Source organism: Chiroxiphia lanceolata, chromosome 3, assembly GCF_009829145.1.
Source record: "Chiroxiphia lanceolata isolate bChiLan1 chromosome 3, bChiLan1.pri, whole genome shotgun sequence".
NCBI lineage: Eukaryota > Metazoa > Chordata > Aves > Passeriformes > Pipridae > Chiroxiphia > Chiroxiphia lanceolata.
The window spans coordinates 61365242-61390634 of NC_045639.1; the positions used below are offsets into that span (position 1 = coordinate 61365242).

General features: G+C 36.5%; 1 protein-coding gene across 2 annotated transcripts in view; it reads right to left on the reverse strand.

Moving 5' to 3' along the window:
* LAMA2 (laminin subunit alpha 2) overlaps window positions 1-25393 on the reverse strand; it is a 359058-nt gene that overhangs the window by 160073 nt on the left and 173592 nt on the right. Inside the window, exons 13-14 of one of the 2 annotated variants that reach the window (XM_032682503.1) lie at window positions 2460-2561; window positions 1685-1896 (exon numbers count right to left, since the gene is read on the reverse strand). In XM_032682503.1, the coding sequence (XP_032538394.1) occupies window positions 1685-1896; window positions 2460-2561 (314 nt within the window). The remainder of the gene's footprint in view (window positions 1-1684; window positions 1897-2459; window positions 2562-25393) is intronic. The other variant, XM_032682504.1, reaches the window with a different exon arrangement.

Sequence of the window (25393 nt, forward strand, 5' to 3'; positions counted from 1 at the left end):
AGTGTTTTTTTGTAGGAAAGCCCCTCTTGTCATAGAAGTATAAACATCAGTACACCAATACATCTAAACCTCTGACAACTGAAGTTTGCATTTCCCGTAATACTTAGTAAGACCTTTGCCCCAAAGAAAGTCAATCATACATACCTCCTCTAAAAAAACATAGCATATAAGCCCATATTGTTCACACCAAAATTGCTCCTGCACTCCTTTAGCTGGGAAAATTCTGACTAATGGTTTCCATTTTTTATCTGAATGAGAACAGAGTGGAGGAACAGCATTACTGAGCTCCCACTAGTCTCAGCTGAAAGCTGTGGATTAACAGTTTCTCATGGTCTGCTCACAATGCATAAGAGATGATCTCTGGCCTGGTATTTTGGCTCTCCTCTAAAACCAGGGTGGGAAACTGATGGGCCATGAAAGGTTTTTAAACTGGATTCAAGGAGATGTAGAGATGCAAAGAGATGCAAGGTTGACGACCAAATGAGTAAATTAGGAAGCAGTTTGGCCCAAACTCAAGCTAGTTATGATTCACAAACTTATTTACAGAGATGTAATACATACTAATTAACCACAGGAAGAGACACAGATTGAAGAAATATGAATTCTTTTTGCAGAGAAAAAATTTGCACTGCCAAAGCTCAAATCAGAAAACTGCACGTTTTTGACACAACTTGCCTTTCAATTGAGGATGTATTTTAATTACCTAAATATTCAAATGACGGTTGGATTTCTTAGGAAATTGCACAGTAGCAAAAACTGTGTCTGTGCTCTCAGCAAATAATCACTAACTGTGCTATCAGCTCCCTCCATTCCAAATTGACTTACACCACTGAGTCAAGTGATGTGTAGATTAGAAAACATTTCAGGTTTCATGCCTTGTGAGTGAAACACTACTAGGCAATCAATTCCATTGCACATTTAAAAAAATATTACTTATGCCACCTAACTATTAATGTATAGACAGTGCAATCATACAGTATCAGAAATGAGGCTGCTTTCTAGCCCACCTGGAGTATTTGCTCATGCACTTATCAAAATTTGAAATGCAAGATGAGCTTTACAGTTTCAACCACACTGCAGCCACTGAAATAGAACAACTATATCATCTCATATGTCTTTAATTTTATCGAAGGACTCAGAAGAGTTCACATCAAATCAGTGGCTTTAAGCAGTCCAGGCAGCATCCTGACATAAATCAAAGGAAAGGCTTTGGGATTAAAAACATAGAAAATTCCCCTCGAGGCACTTTTCCAGCTTAGAAACTCAGGATATTACTCTCTGGTCCAGTGTTAATGTGGCCCTGTATGCTCATTAAATGGGGAAAACAGTATATATGCAATATATCATCTCTTTCTTCAACATGTCATTACCGCACTCCATGATTTACCATATACATGGGAATTACCATGTTCACAAAATAAACATATTTATAGAACTGTCACTCATGCCTTAATAGTCCATGTAATTTCATTTTCTTAAAACGCTGTTCCTTTCTGTTGCCTTCCTCCTCCTGCCTATCCAAAATGAAAAACATACTAATGACTGCTTGAAAGTGTAAATGAATGCTATGGATTTCATGATAATAAATTAGAGTGTTTCATATTACATCAGCTTAGTTCGCTGAAGAGAGAAAACAACTCTTGAGAATATCGCTGTAGCAAAGGGACCCGTTTCCCACATTCACCTGTAGATGGCATTCATCCCATTGCTGTATGTGGCTCTTATGAGGATCCTCTTTACATTTGCAAGGATAGTCATGAACTCCCTCCTGCTGACTGGAACATCGGTGCCATGCACTGAGAAAGATTCTGGTTTCAGCACAATCTCTTCAGTGTGCTCTTCAGAAGGCTGCAGGTGAATACCCCCTTTCGGAGTGCTGATTATCAAGTCACCTCCCTAGAAAGGGCCATGAATGAGAGATATTTGAATATGAAAAGAGTAATGAAAAAAAACCCAGTTGGGGTACATGATTTATTGAATAATATATTTTACAAGAATAACAAGTATCAGGAATAATATTCACTTTTCATAACCCTGAAATGGTCTTGCTCGATAAAATTGAAAATCGGTGGAAAAGAAAGTTTAGATTATTCAGACAAAACCTAGTGTCATGGCTCTGCATAGGCAAAAGCAAATTCATACAATGCTGAGTTGCACAAGAACAGATCTGCTGAAAGAATGCAAAAGTGGTACCTCAAACAACCAATTATTTTATTTCTTCATTCCTCCTGACGAACAAGAAGTATTATAGTTTTCTAAGCTACTGCAATAATACCAGAGATATTGAAGCTTTTAGTTCTCTGAACTGTATCCATTTTCTGATACTATAAACTACCTAAGAGTATGTGCACCGTTCTGTTTTGTGTCCTCAACCACCAGACTTCACACTGAACATCTGAAGAAGCAGGCAATTTTCTTTCATTTTTTTTTTTTGGTGGCTGAAAATACAATCATTTTACCTCTATGATGACATCAGATTGAACTATCAATTGAACTGTTTCTTCTTCGTCTGTGAAGTCATAGGAGACTGTAAATTTCAGATGTCCTCCAGCAACTGCTACCTAGGGAGTAAAAAGACAGAAGAAAGTGCAATTAAATGAAAGAAAATGGTCCTTAACCATTGGGGGCATTTTTCTCCAGCATCAGTATCTCCCCTAAGTCGGTCTCTAATGTTGCAAAACCATGTGCAGATACCTGGGAATTACAGTTCTACAGACCATTCCCTTCTCACTGAACTATCTAGAAATGACACCTAGTCATTTTATTTCTATGCCTTTTGAAGGCTGCAAGTTCTTTAAATGCACAGACTAACAGAGAAATCAGAAACAGATATGAAATCAGTGTAAATTTCCACTAGATACTGACATTAGATTTTTAATGTATTTATTTCAGTTATATGGTCCTCATTTAGGCTGGCCTCTACATCCTTAGCAACCTATGAAAGATTCAATAACTTCAGTTTCATTGATGGGTCGAATTAGAAAAATAGAAAAATAGAAAAAAAGCGCAGTGATGTTTTTCTTAGAATGGACTGTAACCTAAGATGAAGTAAGAATTTTCCCTCATGGAGTTAAATAAATTTACTTTAAAAGAATGTTCCAGCCCTTTTGCTCAGTTTGACCCAGCCTACAATACGAGACGTCAACCACCAGGCTCTTCTGCCATGCCAATATATTTTCTCTATGCTCTTTTAGCCCTCAAAATCCTGGCAATGACACTAGCTTTTCCATTAGAAATGGAATATAGGATGCAAATCAAAAACTGCAGATTTGAACAACAGAGTTCAGCACAGAAATAGTGCTTTCTGTTAATTGATTGGAAGAAGCATAAGTAAATCAAAGGCTGAAAGAGCTACATTTTGGGTTTTAAACACATCTCCCTCATACTTCAGTGCAATGTGAGCCTCCTCTCAGAGACTATTAAAATCACAGGGACCCTTCTGCCCTTCCAGTGTATACTGCTGAGCACAGAGCAAACTCATGAGTCTTCTACAAAGAGAATAATCTGGTTATTCTCAAGGACATAATGTGCCATCATTTGTTCATCATACTAGATGGTGTTGCACACAGTAACAGATAGCAGTGAAAGTTATCATCTTGTTGCCGTGGGATTTATGGTGCTGAAAAAAATCTCCCGGAGCAGTTCATTAGGGGTGAGATAAGAAAGGGTTTATTTGCCAAGGCTAAGATGTTACAAGAGGCGTGCAGGCCGTGCCTGAGATGTTACATTTTATAATACCATCCATCCAATCCCAGATGTGTCCACCCTGTGGCCTTTACTCTGGACCGCCCTGGGTCCACCCCCTGAGAAATGGGTCTGGGGTGCATTTTGGGACCACCTACTTCATCACCTTCACCATCATCAGAGCACAAAGGGTACATAGTTACCTAATTCTTGACTTCATTCTGTGGTTTAGGCCCTGATATGCTGTTCTGCCAACAGTCTAGGCCTTGCCTTGACAAAAGACTAAACAATTCTACTGGATTCGGGGCTATGAGTGATATAGGGAGCATAGAATGGGGTAAGAGGGTTAAGGAATGCGTAAACAAGGGTGCTAGAGGGAAAGGGAAAAGGGAGGGAGTGAGGGATGCTGCTTTTAGAATCTACTTCCACTACTTATAAAACTTACAAGTATTAGAAAAATAAAAACCATTAGGGGCTTAAGGCATCAATCTTCATTATTTTATGATGCACCTAATTTAAGGGGCGGAAAAAAGTCCCAGCATTTAAGGCCTGGAAATCAATTGATTTTGAGTTATTCATAAAGGTATATAAACCGCCTATATCTAAGGCTGTACAGCTAATTGCTAGGTTTAAGCCAGAAAATTGCCTCCAGTTCATAACACAAATCTTGGATCATAGAATCATGGGATCACAGAATCATAGAATATCTCAAGTTGGAAGGCGTTCATAAGCATCATAAGCAGGGAGTCCAACTCCCTGCTCCTTGCAGGACTACCTAAAACTAAACCATATGACTGAGAGGAGGCCTCTTCAGAGGCTCCTTGAATGCTGTCAGGCTTCATGTTGTGACTACTTCCCCGAGGAGGAAGAATCTTTTTCCTAATGTCAAATCTGAACTTCCTCCAGTGCAGCTTCATTCCATTTCCTCATGTCATATGGCTAATCACCAAAGAGAGGAGATCAGCACCTCCACCTCCACTGCCCCTCTTGAGGAAGTTATAGACTGCGATACGGTCTCAGCCTTCTCCAAGATGAACAAACCAAGTGACCTCAGCTGCTCCTTGCAAGTCTTGCCCCCAAGGCCTTTCATTAACTTGATCACCCTTCTCTGGACACACTCTAACAGCCTGATGTCCTTGAGGTGTCCAAACCCGCACCCCACATTCAAAGTGAGGCTGCATCCGTGCAGAGCAGAGAGGGACAATCATCTTCCTTGACGAGCTGGCGATGCTTTGCCTGATGCACCTCAGGACATGGCTGGCCCTCCTGGCTGCCAGGGCACACTTTTAGTTCATATTCAACTTGCCACCAACCCAAAACCTCAGGGCCACCAACCCTCTTTCCACAGGGCTCATCTTCAGCCTCTTATCCCCAAATTTGTATATATAAGCAGGATTAACCCATCCCAGGTGCAGAGTCCAGCACTTGGGCTTTTTAAATTCGGTTAGTGATGGTCCAGCTCTCTAGGCTATCCAGATCTCTCTGTAAGGGTTCTCTACCCTCAACAGAGTCTGCAGCTCCTCCTAGTTTAGTATCATTGACAAAGAGTAGCATCACATGTTTATCTACATAGTATCCAAACCTGTGAGCGATGCCTATATTAAGCCTTGACCATAACAACACGGAAAGACTTTTGTTTCCTTAGATACAGATATTACATCATTTTTGCTTTGCTTCTGGTCAAGTCTAAGCGCTGGTTTATAATTGCAAGAGGAATGTAGAAAACTTACATATCTGAAATGCTACAGGAAGTACCCAGAATTGCTTTCAGATTTAGACAAACATTTTAGAAGAGTAACTTTTGCAGAATTTTATAATTTCTATTTCAATTTCAGACTAACTACAAGGATTAAAAAAAGTAAAAATAATGGGAAAACAAAGATTAGGGAGTTTCAGGCAATGCATAAAAATTATATACCAAGACAGGTTTTACTTTTTCCCAGCTACATAACCTTTACCTTAGTAAATAAAAATCTAACTCATGAATTGATAGGTCACAAAGCAGAAAAAATCCCAAACAACCAATCAATAAAAAAAACAAAAAACAAAAAACAAAACAAAACAAAACCAAAACCAAAAACAAAAACAAACCACCCCTAAAGACAATAGTTTAGAGAAAGCAACCAGAATGGACTAGGGACTCCTAAAATATAACCAATAGGAAACACAAGAATAAAGGGGTGGGCTGACTAGTCCAGAAAAGAGAATGCTCAGAGGGAATAAGAAAATAGTTTACCAAAAACTAGAAAAATGAAATGGCCATTTTTATTTTCCTGTGGCAACTGCAGGAAAAGCATAAAGAAGACTCAGCTTAAGTTTACAGAAAGCTTTCTGTTCGTAAGGTTGGTCAAACCAGTATCAAATTACTTGGAAATGCTATTAAATTATTTCGTTAATTCTTTAATAGCACTTCAAACATGTCGAAGGTACTCTGGGTACAATGCCTAAGAGTTGGAATATGACTAGGAAGTCTCTTTAGTTCTCTGCTAATCGCAGCAGTCTGATCTTCACAACTGCAACCAACAAGATTTGCATATCACAAACAGGATTACACATTGAAGACAAATTCCCAAAATGGTACTTATTGTAGAGAATATCTGGTAGTTCAGAATACATATTTACCTTGTGTGCTGTATAATACCAATATAGATTAGAAAAAACCTCCAACTTACATATAGCAGAAAGTACTACTTCCTGTTGCCATTGTTTATAGTGGTAATTTCCTTCCTCTGCATATCTAGAGTACAAGTTCGTTCACAGGCAAAAGAATTCAGAGGTTGATCCATGTGCTGCCTGTGTCATCTACTGCAAAAAATACTTTTCACTGAATTTTAAATACAAGGACAATACAGAAGTTGGGCACCTGTGAGATCCCTCTATTTTGATGTTTTTCTCTGTATCATCCAAAGATTCAGAGTTCTGCTTCAAAGATTGTCACCTGAGGTCATCAACACCAAAGAGAACAGAGCATAAAAGTTTGCCTTGCTGTGACAAAGGCATGTATTATTGAGACAAGTATAGCTGTCTAAAAATGTCAAGAAGTTCCACAGAATTTCCATTGTCTCTCTCACCTGTTTTTTAGATTAATACATCAAATATTTATTCCCGGCTCAGGAGGCAGAATCAAGAAAAGTCACAGATTCCCCAGGAAATACAAGTACAGAAGAGAGAAATCACATCTATTTTAGTTTTAATCCACCAAGTTTCGGGCAGATAGTTTTTCTTTGGTTTGGTTTTTGTTTTTTGTTGTTGTTGGTTACAACTGTACTTTACTATTATGTTACATGTTGTTAAAGGATATAAACAGGAAGCACACAAGACTTTTTTACAACAAGCTGACAGAGAGGGTCAACCAAAACTGAAGCAGAAGAAATGGCTCCTTTTCTATGAAAAAATTGCCTTTCTCAACAGCAAGAAGATGGAGGGTAGTAGGAAGCAGTCAATGTTACCTAGTGCAAAGCATCTTTGATGTTACACCTGTCACACTAAAATTACTTTTAAACCAAGACAAGTGATATTAAACCACAAATACAGCACTGAAAACAAACAGTATTGCTACAAATATTAGCAAGGCCATAGAAGAGGAAAAATTCCATCTCTTTATATGGAAATCAAATTCTAGAAGTCTTTCTCTTCTTCCACTTAGTGAATCTCCTGCCAACGCTTTTCTAGGGCAAGCTGTCAGGATCTCTCCTGCTAATGTCATTGTAGAGTACCTCTTTCTTATGCAGTTTTTATAACCCATCTTATTCTTGAATTATTGCATGATGATTCATATTCCCCCTCTTAAATGTCTCTTGTAACTCTGCCTGTAAAGGTTTAGCACTTAGTCCACTATGCTGGGCGCTGCCTCATTTCTGCTGAACATCTGCCAAATGTAACTTCAGAGATTAGGAGCTATCTGCACTAAACAGGGCGCTGATTATAATCCCTTATCTCATTAAGCAGTAAACTGCTCTTCTGTCAGCTAGGAAGAGACTTAGTTTGTGATTAAAGCACCTGAATATGAACTGGGGTGTCTGATATGGCACTATGTGGCTACGTATGGGCAATTGAAAGAAGTCTTTTGCAGAGTCAAAGGAAAGCAGCTGGTCTATGACATCCCCACTGAAAGATGACTTTCAAATAATTTCACTTCATATTTATATTTAAAAAGTAACTTGGAAGACATAAGATGCATTTCACAAATGAACAAAAAATTATGCACTAAATAAAACACACACACCTTGCTCATATGTTTAGTTGTAAAATCTATACCAGAATGGATTTAGCTCAGAAAGGCTTGGATTTCAGGCACAATCCAAGAGAACATAACATCTCAAAAGCGAATTATATCACTGTATTAAAACAGATTTAGGCCAATACTAATACAACACCAGACTTCCAAAATGAGAGAAATAAAAGGTGTCATATAATCTCAGGAGTCATTTATGTTGCAAAAGTCCTCTAAGATCCTTGAGTCCAACAATTAACCCAGCACTGCTAAGTGTACCAGTAAACCATGTCCCTAAACAAATTAACAAATGTCAAGAAATTGAAGTATTTTTTCCCTCTTCACTGTCAGTGGTTGTAGAGGAAATATAGTCTCATGTTTTACTAGACAAACAAAGATTAGCAGAGAGAGTTAATATTTTTATTAAACCGATATAGCTGCAATACAGCTATAGAAAGGTAACATGCTTTTGGAAACATGAATCCTACTTGCTATTACATAATTATATATGTGGTCATACAATTAGGACTATAGCAAGTGAACAAATGTTAGTAGAAAAATAAAAGAAAAAAAAGAAAAAAAGAGAAAAGGCTACAAACATGAATGAGCAGAACATTTCAGTGCAGAATGTTAACACACATACTGCTGAATACAAAACCAAGGAGTCGCACAGCAAGTTGGTGACAGTAATTTAAGGTTCTAGGAGATAATAATGTTTTCTTATTCTAGAAGACATCCCCAAAACAAACCCCTATTTGTTTCCTGATACATCTATGAATGTTTTTTACTTGCTGCCATGATTATGAGAAATTACACAGATGTTCATTCAGTCTTCCAGTGGCTCTGTCATATTCCTATGGCACTATCTACTACTAGATACTGTGCTTGAAGGGAATGGAAATGTAATATATACAGTTTAACATTCCCTGCTAGCCTTGAATTTCCATGAAATAGAGCTGTAATAAAATGCTGAAGTTTATTTGGACTCTTTCACCTTCACAAATTCTCTAGGCACACATTTATTTTATGACATGGATTTCAGCAAACTAGAGATATTTGCCCCCAGAACAGCAGCATTAAGCATATGATGGAAATCCTTTAAATAAAGTAAGATTGCTCCCAGTTTATTAGTGGTGACCAATTTAGTCCATAATTGATTGGCACGTATGCAGTTGTGATATTATTTGACAAGTCACTGAACAATGTACCACCTTAACTGATGGTTAAGTGCACGTGTTCTTCTAGTAGCCCACTCAGTGCAGAAGGGAGTGGACAAAGGGCTACTTTTCCTAACTTATGTATAAAGAAATATTTCATTGTTAATTCAGCGCTCATCTGGATTGTTATCTTCTTTATGAAAAAGTACCAGCTGTAAATTTATGATATTTAATTGGATTTTGCCGATCCAGTCTTTGTGATAGTTGTAGTGTGAGGGAAGGCAGGGACTAGAAAAGAATTCTGATAGAACCATCACCAAGAAGATGTCAAACCTTTCTTCATTTAGTAATAGCTCTCAGCAAAGATTGCATGTTTTAGTTCTACTCCAGATCCAATTAGAGATTAAATAGACTCTCCTCTCTTAGACAGATTGAATTTAGATAGGATAAAAAAGCTCATCTGAGGCATTAAAGTAATATTTCAGATAAAGCAGGGAGAAGAATAATCATGTTTTATTTGAATGACAGTATAGTTCTGGCTAGCTTTAAAAAAAAAGTCAGAATTTTCTTTATAGGGAAGTTAAATTTTCCCCTGAAAGAATGGGCTCATTCTCTTAGCTCTCTGCCATCTAGAGTTTCCTCAATTCCACCCCAGCTAGTTCAGAATCCTACAGTTTCCCTGCTTAAGTACACTCAACATTTTTCTATATAAATTGATGATGCATTCTATTTAAATTCTCGTAATCAAAATGCTGCTTCCAGAGAAGTTAACCAAACATGGGAGTAAGCTATATAAGGTAGTCTGACTACTATATTGTTTGGTTCAATTGCTTTCCATGAGAATTTGTTTATAATACTGAACCACTCAAAGGGGAATTCACTATTTCTTCAGTTTCTTGAAACAGATCACTCCAACAGCTGAGAAGATTTCCAAGTCATACTTTTCTTGAATCTTATCCAAAATGTTATGATGCAGCCTCTTTATTTTTTAGATTTTCCTCTGCTGATTGTGATTAAAGGTAGAGTTGGGTCAAAGATAAAGGAGTTTTATTCAATGTAGGTACTCATTTGATCACAGAATGTTCTGTGATGTTGAAGCTATATATTAAAAGGTCAAAGAGCTTTTGCATGCTATTGCTTTTGCATGCTATTGCTTTATATCTTATCTATACATTTATTTGCTCTACCTTGCTCTACCTTGAATGACCTTTCCTTAAAAACTCACTCTGTAAGACTTTCTCTCTTTGTACATTGGATAATGGAACAAGACAATCACAATAAATCTTAATATTTAAAATTTTCCCAGCAATGGAAAAAGGCATGAAATATGTGGGTTTATTTTTTCCCCCCAAGTGAATGTTTTCAGTTTAAGAGACAAATAAAACCTGTCCAAAGAGCAAGCACAACCCATAAGGAGCAACCCAAACTCTGCTACATTGTATTTCACATGGACATTGACCATGACTTTTCCATATTTCACATCGATACCCGAACAACTGGGATCCCTTCCAGAACACAAAGTTTAGCAGTCTTTTTGTATGCTGCATCTGATCACTAGGCAGTCGAAAGAATACCCTGCACCTATCAGAGAAATATCACGTGTTCAGATTCAAATATAGCCAAAACACGTGAAGAAAGAACACCAAGAGAGGAAGACATTAAAATCTAGTAACTATTACCTTAATCATCCCTTGAAAGTATCCCTTGCTTTTGCTAGAATATCAAAAGTGTAATCAGACAATTTAAAGCTTGCTGCTTTTTCCTTCTTGCTTCAGAAGATGCAAGGCATAATATTGGTAAAGTGGTTGATAAGATTTGCTATCCTGAACATGATAATCTGATGCCTATTTTCTGACCCTTCATATTTAAAATATTTTGTCACAAACCATTTAGACCAATCAAAACCTTACATAATTCTTTTAATTGAATGTATCTGCTATAATAAGAAACATTTACATGGAAAATATTTTAAAATAATCAGTAAGAAGCTTCTTATTTGTGGATTTCCTAAGTTATATCTATAAACTCAGCCCAGTCTCACTGTTACCAGATATTGTATTAACATTACCATTTTATAACCTTGCTTCTCTTCCTTCTTGGATGAAATAGACTTTATTATTCAGAAGCAAAAAAAAAAAAAAAAGATGTCTAAATAAAGTGCAAAAATTCATTGTGTTTAATATACAGTATTGAAACATCCAATGACATCATGGAACTCTAAAAGGAAAAATGGAATAAATCTCAGTTCCTAAGAAAGATGGGAACTGAATGATATGAGGTATCCTGTGAGCCCTGTGCTGCCAATCCTACTAATGTTGAGTAGTTGCTCCTTCTGAACTTAGCATTGAAAAAAATTAATATAATCAGTGAGAGACTGAAAAATTTGCACAATAAGGTTATATGCTGTCTCATGAAATGTATTTATGAATGTAGACATTCATGTGTCTATACATTCTACAAATTCTCAAATGTCTACCATAATTCCCAGCTGTCATTTCCCCTCACTAGAGAAGACAAACAGAACTGTCTGGCCAACCTGAAGTCTAAAACCCGTTTTTCTACTGATAAGCCTTTACAAAATTTAGATTATGATTACTTTGTTATAAGTACTTAACCATAGTAACAATAGCATATAAGCTTAGTATGGTTACTCACTTTCCTCTTCTTCTTCTTCCTTTGCTTTCCATATGATCTTGACTGTGCCTTCCCAACCACTGTTCCCCAAGCTGCTGTAACTAGATCAAGGATTCAAAAATACAAAACAGGGGTATATTCTTCCAGTAATGATGTGGTAACCGTAATTCATGAACAATTACTGTTCATATCTATTACTGTGGTGGTAGGTAAATCTCAGTCTTTGGAAGTCTCATAATCTGGCAAAAATATACCAGAAACTGTAACACTATAGCATAATATGTCAAGCACTCATCATAGAGGAATATTTAAAGAAATTAACTTTGCACGTCATCAAAATTGCAGGCATTTTTGCCTGACTGAATACAGTTAAACTGCAAGGAAAAGAAAAAAACCAAACCAAACAAAACAACTAATACAAACTCACCAACTGATGACTAGTTTTTCACAACAGCTGCTCTGATCTCTGTAAGCACCAATTTAACAGGCCAAAGTGGCTGAATGGTGTAAGTCTGGGTAAAAATAACACTTTTTCTTTAACTGCGAAGATGTTTCAGACTGCTAGTGATATTGAAATCCAATTCACTATTTGAGCATCAACTCTGAGATATGTTTCTAAATAACATACCCTCATCAAATGTTTCTAAATAAAAACTGTTTACTGCTGGTCTTGTAGTTGTCAATGACCTCATAATTGAAAGTAATTCTTAATCTTACTGATTAAATGTTGGTCTCCCAGTTCCATGGTCTTTGGTTCCAAAGGGACAAACCATAATTGCAGTAGACATATCAATAAATGCCTTCCTGTAATATTAGAATGAATTACTAACTAGAACATTTATGTCAATGTCCAGTTTCATTAAAACAGAAGAACCAATGCTTACCCTTCCTTATTTGGCTGTACTTTCATGAATATTTTAATAAGAAAAAGAATTTGCATAATTTTGCAAAACTAAAAGCTCATATTTCTATGGCAACAAAATCCCAGCATGCAAGGATTATTAAAAACAAAAATGCAGGACTATAAAACAAGAGCAACTGCTCAAGTCCAAATTAAAAGCTGTTCTTAGTAAAGATGTTTCCCTCAGCCTTGCTACTGCATTTAGGGCTAAGGAATATTTGCATCCAATACTGCTGAGGATATCCCACCGCATCATGATCTTAAAATCAAAATCCATGGATTCCTCCTAAAACATTTACTTGCTACTGAAAAAGCTTAAAGAGTGTAAGCAGCAGAAATAAATAGTTAAATTCTATTCCCTCATAAGAATCATAGAATCATTAAGGTTGGTAAAGATCATGTAGTCCAACCATTAACCCAGCTCACTGTGTTCACCACTAAGCTATATCCCAAAGTGCCATCAAGTGGTACAACCAACTCTTGTTAGTACAGTTCACCAAGTTAGACTGTAAGCATTCTTGATCTTAGGCTTTCTTTTTGTTTCTGTGTTTAAAGCAACAAGCAAAATAGCTCAGGAAATTTTTTCTAAACTTTGCCACAACAGAAAATGGAAAAAACCCTTCACTTCTAGCCAGCCAAAGATTATTTTCCTATCTCCTTCTACTTAACTTGTTTGCAATATTACTATGGACAATATTGTACCACAATCATGGCTGCATGAGTAATTCAAAGCAAAGTATGACATAACTAGCACTTTGGGATCCTTTAGGAAACTGAAATATATCATAATGTTTCAAGCATGAAAGAGTTGTGTGACTGCAGTATCTGTTGTGCAAAATTACTCTGACAGAAAGGATATACTGCTTTTAATAACTGCTGGGGTTTTTTAACTTTAAATGGGAGATTTTGAATGAAATAACATGTAAATATATCAGTGTTTTGAAGAAAATTTCTTCTTTCCTAAGAAAAATACAAGGACTTGCAAAGCCCAAATATCTGCTCTTCAGAGGTTGCTTGTCATTTGATATAACAAATGCAACAGTAATATATTCTTATTTAGTATTTTGCTGCATACCATGGAGACCTCTAAGGATCACATATCAAAATAAAAGCAGTAAGAATAAACACTTGAGTACTAAAAAAAGATATAGATCCATATAAACTTGTCTCTGTGTATTATAATTCACCAACAATAATCATAGCATAAACCCCCAAAACTCCTTGAATTTTGATTTTATTTTTCAGTTTTAGGGGAAAACAAAGCAGTGAATCAGAACTCCTGTGATTTTTCGTCTATTTTCAGTCAGTATAAACCATATTTTGAAATACTTTGCCTCTGGAGCCAATTCTTTCTCATGATTAAATTCATGGCCACTTTCCTGGTTTGCTAGTTTTGCAGCCTTTCTTCTGCTAAACTTATTCATGACAAGATAATATAGTTTTGAAAAATACATATGTTTTCTTCTAGAGAAAGAAACTCGTGTATGATCTTATTTGAAATTAATGCTAGTTAATAGTAACTAAATATATGTATGTATTACACAAAACCTGAATTTTAATACTGTATTACTCAAGGAAAAAAGATTTTTCAGAAGAGAATAGACAGCCCTTAATTAACAAATATGTTTTAAGACAGATTTTTTTTTTAAAAAAACAGTATTGATAAAATATATCATGCTATTCTTTATTGTACCCATAAAAGCAATTCCTCACTTGTTAGCATCATGGTAATCCACATGGTAATCCACCATCATGGTAGTCCAGACTATCATTACTTGAGGCAATGTGCTTATATATATGAGCACTGCCCATGCACAAACACACACACTATGTATGCATATGCACACACAGTAAAAATAAAACTTGGTATGCACCGATCTTTGAAAGCTACAAAACTGTGCTGTTGTTTCAAAAGGCAATACAAAACCAAGTTTGTTTCAAAATAATCTTAAAGAAAAGGTCCTTTCTGAAAATCTTTGCAGGCAATTTTTTTTCTTCAAGTTCAAAGTCTTTATCTTTTTTAGATATGATCTTCTATGAGAAAACACACATTTCTTCTTAGAAGGCTGAAGGAAGGGTGAGCAATCAAGCTAATGAGATTGGAGAGCAAAGGAAAGATAGAAGATACGTGAATTTATGCCCAAGACTGAGAAAGGAGAAATGACACAGCTTTATGAGTCCTCCATAAGAGAATTTATTTTTTCAACTTCAATTTGCCTTAATGGGAAATGACAAAAAAAATCCTTTAGCCATTGTGAGGATAATCCAGTTCTATGAACTTTGTGGTTTCTGCATTCATGTGTGCTATTTTTAACATTTTTTTTCCCTTAAAGGAAAACCATAACAAATATCTATTCTTCATAAATTATCCTGACTAGAAAAATGACATTATTTTACAGCAGACAATACAGGTTGCCACTTCTTCTTATTATTTGTTCCTACAAGTGCTGTGCCTTCCTTTTACAGTCTTGAAGCAGTATCTTTTCTACCAATTACGAATTTATATACTGTATCTTTTATTGGTTACCTCTGCTTTAAAGGCATAATGATGGAGAAAATTTCCTTTGGATGAATTAGTTACTGTCCAAAAAAAAAGAGGCAACTCTACTGCCCAAGGGTTACATTTGCTGAAAGAATCCACATCAATCTTACATTGGCATAGGCTCTATGAAAGTCCTATACTGAGTCCCATTTGAAGGATTCATCATCACCAAAAACATTGCGGTTCCACGAGATATGTTAACATAGAGAGTGTGATTAATTCACACAGGTAGGAAAAAGTTCTACTGAAATTAAATGTTGTGAGGTCTGTAAACTTCATACGCTTAATCATTTTGCAAATTTTTTTATAGAAAGTGCTATACGCATTTAAGTAAGAGTCACATATGTCAAAGCAAGCCTCCTATTCTCTTCACAAATTCACCATACAAAAATGTCAGAAACTCCTTCACTTTTCACTATGAAATGTATTCCACAACAAATTGAGCATGAAAACCATGTGATAGTATTGTTCCATATACACTTTATTTTAATGTTCTGAAAATATCAGAGGTACCTAAAAAAGTAATACAACACTCACAAACTTAGAGAATAAGTACATTAAGTCTAGCTATAAAATGATATCCAACATGATAATAATTAATGCACATAGACTAAGTATCCACACATAGCAACAAAAGAAAATAATGTGAAAAAAATTATTTCTACTGAAAAAATATCTTCTGCATGTCCATGTTAGTCATCTACCTGATCTAACTGTATCTTCTGTACCTTTCAAGAAGATATACTTGACCTCACTAGCTAAAAGAGATCCTCCCCATTTGCTTTCTCTATGGATGCTGACACTTTTCAATTTAACGGAGATTTTATAAAAAGAAATTTCTTACCTTACAGTGTATCAGCACTGTGAATGTTATATCTGGTTGGTATTATAGGAGTGGATGCTACTCACCTTTGATGATTTACAGCTTCCTTTTCAGACAGCACTTTCTTAAAACGATACATTTCAAACTTCACTCTTTTTGAATATGAAAGAAGGAAGGATAGATACATCATCTTTCAGATAACTCCCTGAATCCAATTCAGATCTGATTCAACTGAAGAATTATTAGGATGAAGAAAAGGCCATTGGCATAATCACAAAAAAAAAAAAATCTACGCACAGATCCTCAAAGAGTAACCAAGTCAAAGGAAGGAGATACCGATGTTCCAAAAGAGCACTAATTGAAAATCACATTTAGTGATGGACTGCAGTTTTTTTCTTAACTCTACTTAAAAGCAAGAATACTTTTTGCATAGCTTATTTAAAAATGTTCAGCCAGAAGAGATTAGCTAAAGATGATCAACTGAGATGTTAATAAGGAAGGATGAAGTAATTCCATCAAAATTAATCCAGATATAATCACAGAATTTTAGAGTTGGAAGGGACTTCTGGCGATCATCTAGTCCAATGGGCCTGCCAAGGCAGGGTCACCTAGAGCAAATTATACAGGAATGTGTACAGGTGGGTTTTGAATATCTCAAGAGAGGGAGATTCCATGACCTCCCTGGGCAGCCTGTTCCATATAACTCTTGACAGAATCGTAGAATAGTATCATAGATTGGCCTGGGTTGGAAGGGACCTTGAAAATCCTCTAGTTCCAACCCTCCCTATCATGGAGGGTTTCACTAAACCTTTTACTAATCCACTTGCTCAGAGCTCCATCCAATTTAGGCTTCAACACTTCCAGGGATGGGGCATCCACCACTTCTCTCAGCAACTTCTTCCAGTGCCTCACCAACCTCACAGTGAAGAATTTCTGCCCAATATCTAATCTAAACCTAAATGGCTTTCAGATTAAAGCCATTCTTCTCTACCCTGTTACCACATGCCCCTGTAAAAAGCCTCTTTCTATCTTTCTTGTAGGCTCTTTTCAGGTACTGGAAGGTTGCAATTAGGTCACACTGAAGCCTTCTCTTTTACAGGTTGAACAATTCCAATTCTCTCAGCCTTTCCTCATAGGAGGTGCTCCATCCCTCATATCATCTCAGTGGCCCTCCTCTGGACTTGCTCCAACAGGTCGATGTCTCTCTTGTGCTGTGGACCCCAGGGCTGCATGTGGAACTCCAGGTGGAGTCACACCAAAGCAAAGTAGAGGGGTAGAATCACCTCCCTTGCCCTGATGGCCACATTTCTTTTCACGCAGCCCAGGAAACAACAGGCTTTCTGGGTTGCAGGTGCACATTGCCAGATCATGTCCAGCCTCTCATCCACCAGCACCCCTAAGTGCTTCTCAGCAAGGTTGCTCTCAATCTGTTCATCCCCCAGCCTATACTGATACCAGGGGTTGCCCCAACCCAGGTGCAGCACCTTGCACTTGGTCTTGTTAAACCACGTGAGTTTCCATGGGCCCACTTCTCGAGTTTGTCCAGGTCCCTCTGAATGTCATCCTGTCCTTCAAGTGCGTCAAAAGCACCACCCAGCTTGGCGTCATCTCCAAATTTGCTGAGGGTCCACTTGATGCCTTCATCTACATCATTAATGGAGATATTAAATAACACTGTCCTAATACGGACTCCTGAGGGACACCACTTGTCACTTATGTTCATCAGGACTCTGGGCCATTGACTACAATCCTCTGGATGTGACCATCCAGCCAATTCCTTATCCACCTAACAGTCCACTCATCAAATCTATCTCTCTCCAATTAAGAGAGAAGGATATTGTGGGGGACTGTGTCCAGATAAAGAACATCTGTAGCCCTTCCTTTGTCCACTGATGTAGTCACTCCATCATAGAAAGCCACTACGTTGGTCAGGCAGGACTGGCCCTTGATGAAGCCGTGCTGGCTGTCTCAAGTCACCTCCCTGTCCTACACGTGCCTTAGCACAGCTTCTAGGAGGACCTGTTCCATGACCTTCCCAGGCACAGAGGTGAGGCTGACAGGTCGGTAGTTCCCAGGGTCCTCCTTTCTACCCTTTTTAAAGATGGGTACAATGTTTCCCTTTTTCCAGTCACCTGGGACTTCACCTGACTGCCAAGACTTTCCATTATTTCAGCTCACTCTGTTTTGTCCCTTTCAACATCAACATGAAGAACAAAATTGTGCACAGAACCAAAGAACCTTTAAGGTCAGAAACGACCCCTAAGATCACCGAGTCCAACTGTTAACCCAGCACCGTTCCTTCTCTCCACACAGCTGCTGCCTTTTAGGTATTTAAGACATCTGCTTCGGTTCTTATTAATTTTATTTATGTACATTTGTTATTAAATAAACTCAGTTTTCCATGTTTTTCCTTAAGTCTAGTTCTCCTCTGGGCTACCTCCAGTTGACAGTAGAGCCCTGGACACATCAATATCCTTTTATGAGGACCAAAGAGCCTTTATAAAGTTGCAACTGCAAAAGTGTCTTTTGTAGAGAGAAAAGATTAGATATAGAACATTAAACAATGTTTGAAAGTCTCACCTTGAGAGAAGAATGAGTCTGTGTTTATGTATGTGCAGGCAAATAATTTTATACATACAGAAAGCATACCTGTATTTGAGATAGCCTACACGGAGAAGATATATAGACACTAAAATCAGGTGCTTCAGAATCTCTCAGAAAATATCCCACTTCATTGCAGTAAAAATTCTCATAAGTTAATTTTCTAAATAAGAAAACTCTCCCTTACTCTAATGTCAGAATAAACATAATTAAAGTGTAACAGCTCTAATACTCAAATAATGAAGTATTACTTACAAAAAGCATTAAAAAATCAGTTTAAGCTGGTTATCTATTTCTTTCAACGTAAGTTCAGTTTCTAGCAACAGATTGACTCATATTTCATCATTTGTATCCTTGGAGAATGGAGAATGGCATTATCTACGTGTATCAAAGCCTGGAAGAATGATAAAATCATTGTGAGTTTTGGTGTTGCAAGTAATTGTTTTAAGAATAATTGTAATTTCGCAACCTTAAACAGTAAAATCTCAGTATAGAATTTCATCACATGCTCCAGGATCTTTAAATCTTATTAACAGCATATCAATCGTGAATCTAATAGAGTCTAGGATTTTTTATTATTCATTATTACTCACTCTGTGGCTTTTCAAAAGTTACTCTGAATTTTAACAAATAGGTTGGAAAACCTCAATTTTATATTTTATCCAGGATACCAACTTTTAACTTTAATATCTTTTGAATTCTTGGTGTGACAAAAAGCTATATAACTCAAAAAGAATCAAACCTTTTATGTAGTTCATATATAATAGATAAATACAAGGTCTTCCAAGTGTGATTAATGTGATTTATATACCTATATAAATTTTCTTTAATTGAATGTGTTCCTTCTTCCCTTGTTTCTGTTGGCAATGTATATTTTCTGCTCATCTCTAATGTAAGCCAGGCTGCTAGGTTCTAATAAATCAAGTTTTGACTAACAATGTAAATTTTCTGCTTCCATCTCAAACTCTTTAATATTTAGCAGGGTTTCATGCTGCTTTAGACTTAATGCAAATGATGTAGTCTGAAGTAACGATTGACTTTACAGCTGTAAGATAAAATATGAATAAAAAAGCTATCACTTCACAATAGCATTAAGAGAAAAAAATGATTAAAAATGTTGAGCTTAACTTAGTGCTGTTTAAAATATGAGTTAAAAGAGGACTGTGACCTACACGAAGTTAGACAAGTTTCCAGGCACAATTAGAACACACCATAAACTCTTTTACAAAATGATTATCTATATTTAAAAAATACTCATGTATTAAGTTAACCATGCACAATCAGGGAGTATTTTTTTTTTTTTTACCATAGCGTCTATTTACAGGTTGTTTTGACTCAGCAGTGTGTTCCAGACCCTATGCATGGTCATATGACAAACTAGCCTCCCCACTGTTGCAAAACTCCTTAGATGTACAGTTGTTTGAAATTTAGAATAGAGAGAGATAAGAGTCAACATTTTCTTTAGTCCTCCACTGCCACAATCTCCATCATTAATGTATGAATTCTGTTTCTTCATCTGTCTCTTCCCATCCTCCGTCTAGTTGTATTGGCCCATTTGTTATTATTTCATAATATCTTGCATTAACCACCAATTATGGTGTAATAATTTAAGTAAATCACCTTTTATTTAATGCTGTAAATTTTCTAATCTATTCGACACTTCATTCTCTTACCTTGACTGCAACAGAGCTATTCTCTAGCTTAGAAAATGAGTGCAAGTTGCTGTATACTGGGTTGATGGGCAGGACAGCATTGATCTGTGCTTGCATTCTTATATTATTCCATATGCATGTTGTATTGGCCACTGTTGGAGACCCACTTTCTACACTAGACAGACGTTTCCTCTGACTAACTACAGCTGCTCTTACTTTCTCACAAATGTTTCAGAACTGATCTCCTGCTGATAGAAACTGCTGTAGCTCCATGAACCTAATTGATTTCTGAAAATTTCTGCTAACAGGGGATCTGTCTTTTCCTGTATCACCAAGTGCCAACTAAGGTGTTGATACGTCTCTTCTGAAGAGGTAAAGATAATCCTAACAACCTCTGGGGAGTGAATGAATGTCCACAGCCATCTAGCAGGAATTGCCATTTCTTAACACTTGAAAAAATGCCTCTTTTCACTAATTTTCACAGAAAATGTGTATAGTGCTCTATCCACTTAAGTCTGTTAACAATTTCATAGTCAGTATTTTTCATGAATTAATTTGTGAATGTAGACCAGAAAGCAGGTAGCTGAAGTTCAAAGCAAAACATTTAAACATCTTATATTAGCTAAAAGAAAGAACAGGATATGAAACAACAGGGAGCAAATCTCTATGTATTAAGCCCACACAAACCCATACATGCAGGCCACCGGGTTTTATTTTTAAAACATAATTGTGCTGTGCTTGGGAAACAGAAAAGCATGCAGCCTGCGTGACGTGTAACGCACAACCTGTGTACTCATGCACCTTCCTATCCTATTGCCTTTGTCACCTTCATGGTGGGGTAATAAACTTTGTACATAAAACACTGTGCCCTTACTTGTACATCATTAATAAAGTCATTAATGAGTATGCATAATTCATGCATATTTGGGAAGATTGTAAACTTACACAGTCCTGCGCAGTGTGTGTGGAATTCCAGTGCATCCTCAATATGATTCTAAAATATTTTAGCTTACATGTAGAATTTTTTGTTTTTTAAAATTCTTTTCCACAATGAAGTATAACTTTAGGTGTGTAGACATCTGTACAAATAATGGTGCTCAGAAAGAAGCATCAGAGTCTGTCATTTGTAATATGTAAAAGTTCTATTTTGAAATATTCAGATGTGAGCAGGGCTGGTCTTATTATGCCTTCAATGAACTAGTAAAACTGTAAATGGCAAAAGGTTTTTGTAAATCGTGCATTTAGTTTGGCATAAAAATTTCAGATCCATGGATTCCTCTAGCATTCCAGCCAACAGTAAGTGATGCTCATAAAACTTTCAGTTTATATGGACTGCAACACGAATCATCATAAGCCTCAGTTATGCACACTTTTCAGATCCCTCTGTAGAGAACCTGAAATTTCAAATTATTTCCTGTTTATACTAACCTTTAAATATGCTTGAGGATGAATAGCACTAAGTGTAATATCAGTTACTTTAGTAATTCTCCAATTATTATTGTGCCAAAACCTGACAAAATACTAGGTTACTGGATGACAATGATACTCCATAACATCTTTCACATCTAAATAATTCATGCTAGGTATTTGGTGTGAAGTCTTGGAACCAATAGCAACACACAAAACCATTAACACTCAAGATGCAAAATCTTTTACATTTCTGTAACTAAGAATTTAACAAAATATGGTCATAAGAAAGCATTTTACTGGTATACATGGCGAGCATATAATATATAAGCTGTATGAAAAGTCAAGTTCTAAAGGCCCATTTCAATCCTTATGCACCTGAAAAATTATCATAGCAATTTCTGCCTTACTATTGACTTAATGATTTATTTTTCAATGTTTACTGTAATACAGTGTATTTTAGGGTATTGGTAATACAGTGTATGGGGTATAAGTGATGAGATTTTGGTAGCAGGTGGACTGCAGGAGTGACCCCTCTAGGAACTTGTCAGGGGCTCTCCTGTGCCAGGCACAGCTTAGTCCAGCTGGCCTGCAGTGGACCCACCATCAGCCCATCTAATCAACCTGGCGATGCCTCTGTGGAAACATAGGTAAGACAGGAAAAAATATGGAGTGAAGAGAGGAGGACGGAAAAAAAAACAGTGAGAAACATCAGAGAGAATAGCTAGGTTAGAAAAGGAGGAGTTGCTCCGTGGCACAGCAGATATCCCTACAGCCCACAAAAGAGCCCACAATGAGCACATTTTCCTGACAGGAACTGCAGCCCATGGAAAGCCCACACTAGAGAGGATTTTTCCTGAAGGACATGCCAGAACAGGGGAAAATGTGTGAGAGAGGAGTGGCAGAGAGGAACTGTTATGCAAGGGATCACTACCTCCAACTTCCCCTGACACACTCACGTAGGGGTAGAGGAATAAGAAGTGAAGGACTAAAGCTGAACCTAAGAAAGGATGAAGGAAAAGTATTTTTTAAGCTTTTTTTTTTATTTCTTGCTATATCAGTTTGCAATAAATTAAATTAATTTTCTCCAAGATAAGTCTATTTTGATGATGACGACAGGAACTGGTAAGCAATCTTCCTGTCTTAACCTCTACCCATGAGTTTTCTCATCCTATTTTCTCCTCCTATCCTCCCAAGAATGGGAAGTGAGAGAACATCTGGGTTGGAGTTTGGCCCTTAACCAACCCACCATACCCTTTCATTTTCATTCTGGAACTGTTGATTTGAGATTGTCATGTAAACTTTGCAAACTTCAAGGTATGTCTACTAGAAACAGAAGGAAATGTCTTAATGATATTTTTAGTTACAGCCTGTGGAAAACACTCAGTCTTTTTATCAGAAGTGTAAACACAGTCTTTTTATAAGAAGTGTCTGTGAAATACCTGAAGGCAAAGAATACAATGCATTTAAACTCCAAGATACCTAAGGTCAGTGCACGTAGCTGAATTTCAATAATCTGAATTCAAGCTCTGGTGCCTAAGATACCCTAGCACTTCATGGAGTACCACAAAAAATATAATTACAAAAGGTCAAGTTATAATACATCACAAAAATACAGCTTTACAAAGACTTTAATTTGAAAATAATTCAAGTTTATAAGATAGTTTACCCATATTAACACATTGCTTTACATCTAACCAGTTACATTAATCTCAGTTTATTTAGCTACTGATTAAATTGATTAAAACAAACAGTAAATTTAAGGTTCTGCAACTGAAAGAACTTTTAACTTGCAGTGTGTCAGCTACACAGCCACAACTCTTTAAAGAAAAACTAGATTTATCATAATCTATATGCAAAATACGACACATACTGTTTCTCATTTTATTTTAGTCCAGGGGATCTTTCTACTCCCATATAACCACTGTGAACTCAGGCACTGATTACTGGCATTTAGGATTTCTCGTATGACTCTTAATTGCTGTAGTAGGTCATGGCACTGTACTTCACCAGAGAGTAACAGGAATGTCTGAGATTAAAAAACAAGACCATAACACAATAACTTACAATACAGTGATTTCCAAATAATCAGCTGTATCTCTGTGATACACAGTAAGTTGCAAAAACTTTTAACTTCTACAATTTAAACTTGAATAATTTTAATTTAAAAGTAATTACTAGTACTAAGATGCTTGTGGAAGCTTGGAAGGGATCTCTGGAGATAATCTAGTCCAACTCCTAAATCCTACCAACACTTTACATTAACTTTTTTTTTTTTTTAAATTTAATTAATATATATATTTAATTTGGCTTAGCCTTATCTGGAAAGGAGTCCAAGTGCTAGTACATAAGGCCTAGAAACAGTGTTCTATTCTGATCTTGAAGAGTTTACAATCCTCTGCAATAGCAAAGAACTTCTAACTTCATTTTGTGGGAATGCAAAAGAAAAGAGAAGAAGATGACAATATACCTAAAGGAGTGGAGAAAGCTTTAAAAAAAATTCCTATAGTCTGCATTATTCCTCAAAAGAAGGAAGGAAAAGGAGCACATAATGTTACACTGATACCATGAAACTATTTGGAATAAGAGTTAAGTTGATCTGAATAGTCTTATTACATTTTAATAATGAAGTAATCTCACTTTTAAAATGCTATTTTGCTTGTTCCAGAATTATTTAGAAAATCTGAAGAAGTTAGCCTGACAATTTCATCTGAAAAGTATTTCAGAGGCTAAACTGATGGAGCACAATTTACTAGACTTCCACAGCAGTGCTGTTAATTCTCTTCATTTTAATAAATACCTGCCAACCAAAAATATCTACTCCAGGTCAAGTGAAACCTTTGATCTGTAATGAAATCCTTTAGTTTTTCATTTTAACTGGAACCAAGAAAGATTTTATCATGAGTTGATCCCAATAAATTGTCACTACCTTTCGCCCCAACTTTTTTTATTTCATGGCCCTATGAAAGATGGATTATTCACTCAGACACACTTGAGAATGATTCCCATATTGTTAGAATCCCTGTTCTCTCATGGTTATATCTTCCCACCATTAAAATTAATGCACCTGAATTATCTGCAGTGCAAATTATGAGTGTCCTTTTTCAGATTAAAAATCTAGCTGCTGCAGGGAAGAAGTGACCGTGATAACATCAAGGTGTGGAATAAATATTTGAGCTACATAATTTAAATGGGTCTACAATTGACTGTTAGTTTGGCTGCTTACTGTAAATCACAGGTGTCTCCGCAGTGCCACATAATTTGCTGTTTTCTAAGAAAACGGGAGTTTCTGCTCGGTAACAGCAGGCCCCCAGGACACTGCAGGCTTTCTGCTAAAGTTCAAAGAAGGATATGAAAGCACTGACTATCCATCAGGACATGAACTGCTATCACAATCACGCACAAATATTTATGCAGCTTTCAGCACATTTAATTTAAATTAATTCCCACAGAAGTTAAATAACTGTATTTTCCTGGTAGTCTATCCAGGCACAGGATGACCTTGCTTTTACTCAAAGTTCTTCTCATGTGTTTCCATGCAATTAAAACTACTTCTCAACTCACTGAGTTATCTCCCTATTTAGGTAGGCTGAGTCGCTATATTGCTTTTGTCTATTACAGAAATGATTTCATCAGATTTTTTTTAATCAATGCACCAACATAAAGTTGTTGCAAAACTGTACAAAAACTAATGAATTATTGCACTGAATTTTTTTATATGCAGAGGTATGAGGACTGAAAGCAGTCTAAACTACAGAAGTTGGGAATTCAGTTATTAA